Here is a 9,001-nt window from a genome sequence, read left to right as displayed (position 1 = left end):
AGCACTTCTAAAACTGCCTGGAAGGAGAGTGCGGCCAGGTGCGATTGGTCTCTTCTCCCTGGAAACCAGCGGCAGGATGAGAGCATAAAGGCAGGTTTAGGGCAGTTTCTTCTCAGAAAGGGTCATTAGACATTGGAATTGCCTCGGGCAGCGGTGCAGTCTCGGTGCCTGGAGGTGGCGCTCGGCGCCGTGCTCCGTTCGGTCACAGGCTGGCCCGGGCCGCCCGCGCGCCTCTCCAGGCCGCTCTGCGACCCGTGGGTCCTCCCAGGCGCCAGGGGGCGCCGTCCCGCCCGGCCGCCCCTCGCGGCGCATTCTCTGCCACGTGCCCATGATGCCGCTGCCACGCGACGCGGCGCGGCGCGCTCCGAGCCTCCCCCGGAAGCGCCGCCCCGCTCCCGGCGTTCCGCCGCGCTCCGGGCGCCGCTCGCGGCCCGTCCCGGCCCGGCCGCCCGTCCCGCCGCCGGCAGCATGCAGGAGCCGCCGCCCGCCGAGCCGCCGCCCGCGGGCAGGGACGTGCGGGACCGCCTCAGTCTCTGGGACCGCCGCCCGCAGCCCACCGCGCCGCTCAGCGACCGCCAGACCGACTCGGTGCTGGAGCTGAAGGCGGCGGCCGAGAACCTGCCGGTGCCTGCCGAGGTGAGGCGGCGGCGCTGCCCGGCCCGGAGGGGCGGAAGGCGGGAGCGAGGGCGGGAGCGGCCGCGGTGCCACGTCGCCAGGCGGGCGGGGGTGACGGCCCGGACCGGCTGGGCCTGCGGGGCCGCGGCCGCTCCCGCGCTTTGGGGGCCTCAGCAGCGTCCCCGACCTCCCCCCCTCCCTCGGCGGGGCTCGCTCTTCTGGGAGCCGTCCCGCAGCGCCTCATGCCGCCCGCCCGCCCTGTCTGGCCCGCGTTTGTTAGGCAGCGGTGGGAGCTTTCCCCTGGGAATCCACGGGCTTTCCCTGCCCGCTCTCGCTGCTTCCCTCAGTGCTCCAGCATTTGTCTTGCTGACGTTGGGAGCTTTAGTCGTGGAGTTCATTCTCTTGGTCCTCTTAAATTGGTCCTTTCCAACGCATAGCTGCTGGCGCCAACGTTATTTCCTGGTACGAATTGCAGGCTCTCGATTGAACTGAGGAAAGCCAGCAATAGGGGTAAATGCTCAATAATTTGTCAGCACCAAAGAGGACATGGTCTCCCATGGTGTAAAATTCTGAACTCTGATAAGGTGATTATTTATGAACGCTCCCTTGTCTGCAAAGGGAGGTGGAACAGAATGCTTGCATTCCTAAACGGCACTTTTCAGGAGAGGTTTTGTATTTAAACAGGATTGTAGTGTAAGATATAGTGCCATAAAATCAACAAAGCTTGCTCTGAGCAAGTGTCTGAAAGCTCCGAACTGCAAAAGGGAATGTCTAAAGCAATTCCTTCCTCAAATGCACCTGTTTCATTTAATCCTTCCTGGTTTCTTTTTTTTTATGTGAGCAGAATGCAAAAAGTAAATATTGGCAGGCATCCAAAGTGATTGTAGAAGGATGTCCTGCTATCAGAGGGTGTTCTTACGGATCTAAACCAGCTTTGCAACAAGGCAGGTTGTCTATTTGCCAGTGAGGACAACAGCAAAGCCAATACATTGAATTCTTCAGAGAACTGGGACAGCGTTGTCTCAGCTGTCTCTGATGGGTTCACCTTTCCCTCTGTATTAGACATGAGAGAAACCCTGGCTGCCCTGCTGGGGTCAGCCTTGTTTTGGGGGGCAGGGTGGAGAGGTGTGTGGAAGTTGGACAATGTATGGCAATCTGTTTTTTCTCAAGTAGTTCAAATACTGATGGCTTTTTTTCTGTCAGACTAATATTACCAGGCAGGGAATATTTTACTAAGCAAGTTGTTTTCTAGATAGATACCAATTTGTAGTTAAGCAGTGTTTTCTGGTTTTACCCTACTGATGTTCTCAGAAAACATACAATTCATCATCATGGAATCGAAGAGGGTGTTATATTAGTTAAGTGTATATAAAAGTATTTTTCTTCTTGCATTAATTTCTTCCATATAGGCTAATAAATAGTCTCTGGTCATACTTAAATACAATTCATATCAATTTTATTTTGTTTAAACAAGAAAAGCATGGAAAAAATTGATATAAATAGTATTTAAGTATTTTCCATGTTTTTCTTGTTTAAACAAAATAATTGTGGCTAAAGAATAAGTCCTGTTCAGCAGAGCTATTCTTTGTCTTCTGAATAAATTATGGCAGCAGTCTTGAATTTTCCTTGAGTGTCTGGCAAAACCAACCTGACAGTTCCTGTTGGTGTTTCTAAATGTATAGATGTTGTAGTTGTTGGTGTAATGGTTGGATTCAGTGAGCTCAGAGGTTTTTTCTAAACTTAATGGTTCAGTGATTATAATATTGATAGATAAAATGTCCATTGCATTTTTTTCTTCAAAAGTAGATGCCTGTAATTTTCTCATCCTACTGCTTTGGGTAGCTTTATAGTTGAGCTGCACATACGAATCCCATAACTCAGTGAGTTATCTGACCAAAGCTTGTGGTGTTTTGTGAGCAGCTGCCCATTGAGGACTTGTGCAGCCTGACGTCCCAGTCGCTGCCTGTGCTGCTGACAGCTGCGGTGCCAGAATCCACAGAGGATGTCCTTTTGAAAGGATTTGCAACACTAGGGATGGAGGATGAAAGAATTGAAACAGCACAACAGGTAAGTGAATGACCTCCAAGATGCAGTGATCTTCAGAGAATTCTGTTAGTTTCTGCGTGTCTCGCTTAGCTTTTGGTGGGTTTGCTAAACCTTTTGGGCTGTTTTCAAGATGCAGAAGGGGGAACTTTGGGGGAAAACAATGAAGTCTTAGCTCTGAAGTGACAGGTACTTTGCATTTGGAGTGGAATCCAATGTGAGAATAAGGCGCCCCTTCAGTAAAGTGGCGTTTCTCTTGAAGTAGAAGAACCCTCACCATCTAATATGATACCCTTGTTCTTGTGCAATTAAAGCCAGATGAAATTCAGTTTTTACCATTTTAATGCAGTGAAGGAATAGAGTGGAGTATTTCAGTTGGAAGGGACCCACAGTGAGGAATTAGTTTCCTAGATTAATAACTGAATTCTGAAACAGCTCTGTTTTTAACAAAAACTCATCTTCATTTCATAGATCATAGATTTGATTTTTTTAATTGATTGCATGTGGATACCTATATTGTTTACACCATAAAATCTCTTCTAGTTCTTCTCCTGGTTTGCTCAGGTGCAAACACAGATGGATCAAGATGAAGGTGCCAAGTATAGGTACGTGCTCTTCCTCAGTTCTTTTCACTATAAGCAGTTCCACCCTTGAAGGACTTCATCTTGTCCATTAATGTTACCACGTGTTCACATTCAGCTGGTGGGGAGTGGGGGAATGTGTTGGAGCAGCTGAAGCTTTCCAAGGCTGTGTGCCTCACTCCCAAAGGCCGTTGCCCAGGTGGCAGAGCAGTTAAAAAGGATGCAAATTTCCTTCTGAACTGCTCAGTATATTTAGACAGATGGAAATTAGTTTTGGCTTACAGACAGGGCTGCAGACAAAGGCAGTCTAGAGTTTTCCTATGATTTTTCAATTGCTGCTGCTATTGGAATGGCATCTTCTGAGGGCGAGACTGTGTAAGCAGATGTGGCTGGTGGTCATTTCTGTTCTCACCATTTGGCTCACCAGTGGCTGTGGTTGTCACTGTATATCTGCATTCCCTGCATTCCTTGACACTTTGCTCAACTCTAGTTTTGAGTCTTGCCATTCTCATCTGTTTTTGTGTAACTGACTTTTCCATCAGGCTCAGAAGAACCCCTTCCCACTGACTTTGACAGTTACTCCTTGGGAATCTGAAGTACGGCTGAATGGCTTAGCTAGATCTGCTCGTGGCTTTTATAGAAACTGGCTTCTGTTTTGAGACTTCACAAACTTGCCCTTGGCCACAAGGAGATGCTGCTGTATTCCCTCTTCTGTTTTTCCTCTGCTTTTCTTTGGGCTGTTTCTTTCTCTTTTGTGCTGACATTTGAGGACGTGGCTTTTCTTAAAAGCAGAGGGTGAAGCATGTACTGATCCTGTGATCTGATCATTAAGAACCTCAAAGGAGTAGCAGGGTTGCACTTTGTCAGTTGACATGTTCATAATGGTGCACACAGGTGCTCAAGTGTGCCATGGATGCACAGTGGTTTGTAGGATGGCCAATATGCTACTGTCTGCAGGAGGCCAAAGGTGCAGAAGGAAAATAAATAATTTCTTTGCCTGTTGCGCATGGATACAGGGAATTGCTTTACTTGCAGCTTTTTAGGTGGTAAAGCAGAACTCAGAAGTTTTAGCTGACATCCAAGAGTAATTAATTTTTAATATGCTTTAGATCAGCTGAATGCTTGACATAACATTTAGTTATCATTTAGAGTTTTTGTCTGCATTGACCCTTGGACAAATCTGGTGACATTAGACACCAGATCTATTTCATCTAAGCCTCTTTCAGTCCTCACAGTAAGTTTTGAATCCTCTAGATAATTTCAGCTATTTCAGGAGAGAAAAAGTAATTTCTAAATGGAAACTGAAAATGACGTAGAAGAGACCCAAATTAACACCCCTGTTGGGAGCAAGGCAGGTAGAATTTGACTGCTTGCAGAAGTCACTGTGTGCTGCCCATTTAGACTGTATTCACAAGCTGCAGACCAGATGTGGTGCAAGCTGCTGCTTTCTAGGTGGCTTGCTATAAGGAACGTCAGGGAAATGGAGTGGCTGTTCCAGACCCTTCAGCTCTGTTGTTTCTGAGGTGATGAAACATGCTTATCAGATCACTCTTGCTTGATGCAAGTGATCTCTTATTCCTAGAGAGAGAAAAGTGGTGGCAGTGTCCCTGAAAGCAGCTGGATTTGCAAATACAGAAAGAGAAATTTTACTTCTGTTATCTGTTGATTCTCTTTTTTCTAGACAGATGAGGGATTACTTGTCTGGCTTTCAGGAGCAGTGTGATGCTATCTTGAATGATGTGAATAGTGCCCTTCAGCACCTGGAGTCACTGCAAAAACAGTATCTTTTTGTGTCCACAAAGACAGGAACACTGCATGAGGCCTGTGAACAGCTTTTGAAAGAGCAGGTAATCTTTGATGGAAGGATTACTGGGAACTGCTAAGACATCTTACATGAAAGTATCTTTTTCTTGGGCTGGGAAAACATGTGAGCTGTAGTAACAATCCATCCATTTGCTTTGGACCTAATTTTTGTGAGTGTTTCACCTGAAACTGGGGTGTCAGGCTCTGCAGTAAAATATTCAGTATGTGTCAGTATATGCTTTAATGAAGAAAGTTAGCTGAGGGCAGTTTTTGTAACTGATGCCTGACAAGTGCAAACTGTATTGGAATTAATAATTCATATCACTTGCAGAAGTATTTTGAGCCACTTAATGCAAGATCCTTAAAGTTGGGAGCTTATTTCCCAGATACTTTATTTTTCCTGATGAACTGCTGCATCAGTGATACAATGAATGGGTTTTTTTCATAATCAGACTGGATAAGAGACAACTTTTTAAGACTCCAGTCCTGAGATACAGGATTTTTACAATTCTCTGTAATACTGATGGCAGCACTGCTGTTTGTATGTAGCACTGTCTGTGGGATACTGCCAAACCTGTAGTATATATTATTTTAAATACACTACTGAAAATAATGTGTCAGTCTCTGGTAAGAGAGCACTGCTGTATTCTGCTTTTTTTGTTGTACTTAATTAGTTGCAAGTTACTTGGAGCTATTTAACAATGGTGTGTGCTGAGTGGGAGGCTTAATAATTTTATACACACATGTGTATGTATGTGTACATATATATATATATTTAAGCCACTTACTAGGTTGATGATTTTCTTTTATTTATTGTTTCTTTAATAGTCAGAACTTGTTGACCTGGCTGAAAACATCCAGCAGAAACTTTCTTACTTTAATGAGCTGGAAAATATCAACACTGTAAGTATTTCATTGTTAATAGTCTTAGAAAATGAAAGTGTACCGGTCTGTTGAACTTAAGTCACCAACTAAGTAATGTGCTTAGGTTCCTTACAATGATGCTTTGTCTTGTTTTCCAAAGAAACTGAATTCCCCTACGCTGTCTGTGAACAGTGAAGGATTCATTCCCATGCTGGCTAAGCTTGATGATTGTATTGCATATATTTCATCACATGTAAGTCATTCTGTATTCATTTTGGTTAAATTGTCACTACTATATGTTCATACTTTTATAATGTTTTTTTTTCCCCTATAAAAAGTTTTGTCTGTCAAATACAGGAAGAAGTTAAGGATGGTGCTCTATAAACGTGGGAAATTTTTATTGAATATACTTACTATTCTGCTTAAGTTTTGTAATATACTGCTTTTAGTTTGTACAAGCTAGCTAATTATGTATTTTAAGTTTTGATAAATTTTTTACTCTTACTATTTCTATTTAAAATGGATTTTTTTTTTCTTTCAGCCAAATTTTAAGGACTATCCTGTATATTTGACAAAGTTTAAACAATGCCTTTCTAAAGCTATGCACCTTATCAAGACATACACTGTGAATACACTACAGAACCTCACAACGCAGTTAATGAAAAGGGTAAGGTGAACCAGTAAGTGGGAAGTGGAGCTGTACTGACTTGTCTATTATAACATCAAACAGTTCTCTTTTTATTTTTTTGAAGGTGGGATGCGTCAGCAGGTTTTTTTGTGAAAATAGGTCAGTGCTGTGGTGTTTGTGTAGGTTGTCCAATACTCAGCCAAATATGACAGAGACCTGGTGGTCCAAAAGATTTAAAAGTAGTAATTAAAAATGATGGAAATTGAAGAACGTGAAGCCGGTGAATTGAAGTAGGTGAGCAGTAAGCTGGTGAAGGCCGGGGATGGATGAAGGACTGTGTTAGAGACACCAGATGGCCAGACAGTTGCTTTCCTGAACCAGAGTGTGCCCTAGAGCTCTGAACTGGCTGTTGGTCTGTTGCCAAATGGGGGAGATACACAGATAAATAGAGGCACTGTGGTGTTTTGTTTTGGAGGTGGGTAGCTTTGGAGACAGAGAGAGAGTGAAGGCAATACTTGAAGAAAGTATAGAGGAGCTGAGTGTTATAAAGGATGGTAATTGTAAAGCACAGCTCTGAGTTCATACTGTGATCATTTCAGTATTACATTCCAGTAAGTATTCTTGGGTGCTCTTGGTCATGTAAATGTTCATTTATTTATTTATTTATTCATTTATTTATTCAGTGGTTTGTGTAGCTGCAGATAACAACTGTTCCAGGTTCCTGTTAGTTTTGCCAGTATTTTTTGTTTCAGTTTAAAATGTTGGCAGTGATGCTAATGTCCCAAGGAAGAGACACCCAGTCCAGGTGTTTACTTCCCCTCACTCCAGGGAGATATAGGCATAAATGTGAGCAGGGAGGGTTTTTGGTCTCATTAAAATGTTGATAGTCTCATGCTGCAATATTCTGGCAGAGCAGAAGGGAGAGGGGAATGTCTCTTCCTATGCACTTTGATTCTTTCTCCAAATAATTGTTTTGTACCTTGTGCTCAGTTCTGTTACAGGCAAACTTGGTGTCTTGAGGGATAATCAGTGAAACTGAAAGATGATGGAATTGAGAACTGGCACACCTAAAAGAAGGGAATTTTGTGCAGTGTTCATGAGAACTTGTGAAAGGGTACTCGTGGATTGAAGATCGTGGTTAAGTGGCATTGAATGTTTTTCGTGTTTGGTACAAAACTAGGTTTTATTAAAAAAAAAAAGGTATCATAGCTTGGTTTGATGCCAGTGGATTGCCCTGACTGAGCTGAATTTAACAAAACTGAACATCTCTGATAATAAGCATGTCTACAGAAAGAAGTGCATAACCTAATTTCTGGGTTTGAATTAGGAGTTTTAAGTCAGGAAGGATACCTCTTTTAAGAGTCGGATGACCTTTTCCTTCCCATGTGCCTGGGGGTTTTGTGGATATTTTGTATACTTTGAAACATCAAATGACTCCTCCTGCTAGAAGTGCAGTACTGGAGCAGTGTTTTTTAGTTGTGATCAAGTGTTGAGTTTTCCTGTTGTAACAGAACAAGACTGTCAGGACTGGAAAGGGACTGAGATCTGGATGTTCTTTGGTGATGCACACATGTGAGTGGAGGTTTTGATGTATGTTTGAAGAAAGATGATGAGGTTGCTCACAGGGATGAAAATAGGAGGTGAGGATGGTGGAGTTTTCCCGTCCCCATCATGTTTCTGAAGAGGACCATCTCTTCTCTCTCACTTCAGTAGGGATAAGGGGAAGAAAGCTTGGTGTGTAAACTGGGTCTCTGCTCTGCTTTGTTAGTGCTAGAATTTGTCCAAGTTCAAGCTGTCTGCCCCGCTGGGCTGGGGAGCTGTAGGGGGAGGTGCCTCAAAACTTGATATTCTGGTTGGAGCTTGAATGCAAATTGAAACTTAGTTTCTCTGCCTTGGGACCAGCAGATAAAAGGGAAATTCGTTCCATTTTAGTACTACATATTAAGGACCAACAATCTGCCTTCTCTGGCAGGTCCAGAGAAAATTTTTGTCTCTAATGGAGAGTGTCATAATTACTGAAAATGTTCCTTTTCCTGTAGAGGCTGTTGGATGAATCATTTGGGTTGGGTTTTGTTCTTCCATCTGACTTTAAATTCTGAAACCAGCACGCCTTTGTTGGTGGGAAGTGGCAAAGAGCTATTTCACTGGAAGCTTAAGCATAAACAACCAATACCCTGTTTTAGAGCCTAATTATCTTAGCCATTATATACTAGAAGCCAAATATAGTATTTTGCTTTTTAACCAGTTACTCATCTCTTCTTTCAGGATCCTTCAGCTGTGCCAAATTCTGACAATGCCTTCACGCTGTTCTATGTGAAATTCAGAGCAGCTGCTCCCAAAGTCAGAGTAAGTAGCTGGTAACTGACTTTTAAAAAGGAAGTTATGAAAATGAGGCTTGAATTTATATGAAGGGTGAATGCAGGGATTGCATATTGTGCAAGTGTGAATGTCGAAAGATTGCATATTG

General features: G+C 43.5%; 1 protein-coding gene across 5 annotated transcripts in view; it reads left to right on the top strand.

Moving 5' to 3' along the window:
• The first annotated feature begins 454 nt into the window (after positions 1–454).
• COG3 (component of oligomeric golgi complex 3) overlaps positions 455–9,001 on the top strand; it is a 31,629-nt gene continuing 23,082 nt past the window's right edge. For 2 of the 5 annotated variants that reach the window (XR_008435730.1, XM_053970497.1), the window contains exons 1-8: positions 455–636; positions 2,536–2,682; positions 3,202–3,263; positions 4,921–5,086; positions 5,871–5,945; positions 6,067–6,159; positions 6,448–6,573; positions 8,800–8,880. Coding sequence is in view for 4 of the 5 variants with exons in the window: in XM_053970497.1 (XP_053826472.1) it covers positions 469–636; positions 2,536–2,682; positions 3,202–3,263; positions 4,921–5,086; positions 5,871–5,945; positions 6,067–6,159; positions 6,448–6,573; positions 8,800–8,880 (918 nt within the window). In the remaining variant the exon portion in view is untranslated. Of the gene's footprint in view, positions 637–2,535; positions 2,683–3,201; positions 3,264–4,920; positions 5,087–5,870; positions 5,946–6,066; positions 6,160–6,447; positions 6,574–8,799; positions 8,881–9,001 lie in introns of those variants that run through there. The other 3 variants (XM_053970498.1, XM_053970499.1, XM_053970500.1) reach the window with 3 other exon arrangements.

This window comes from Vidua macroura, chromosome 2 (genome assembly GCF_024509145.1).
Source record: "Vidua macroura isolate BioBank_ID:100142 chromosome 2, ASM2450914v1, whole genome shotgun sequence".
NCBI lineage: Eukaryota > Metazoa > Chordata > Aves > Passeriformes > Viduidae > Vidua > Vidua macroura.
This window is presented reverse-complemented; position numbering and strand designations above follow the sequence as displayed.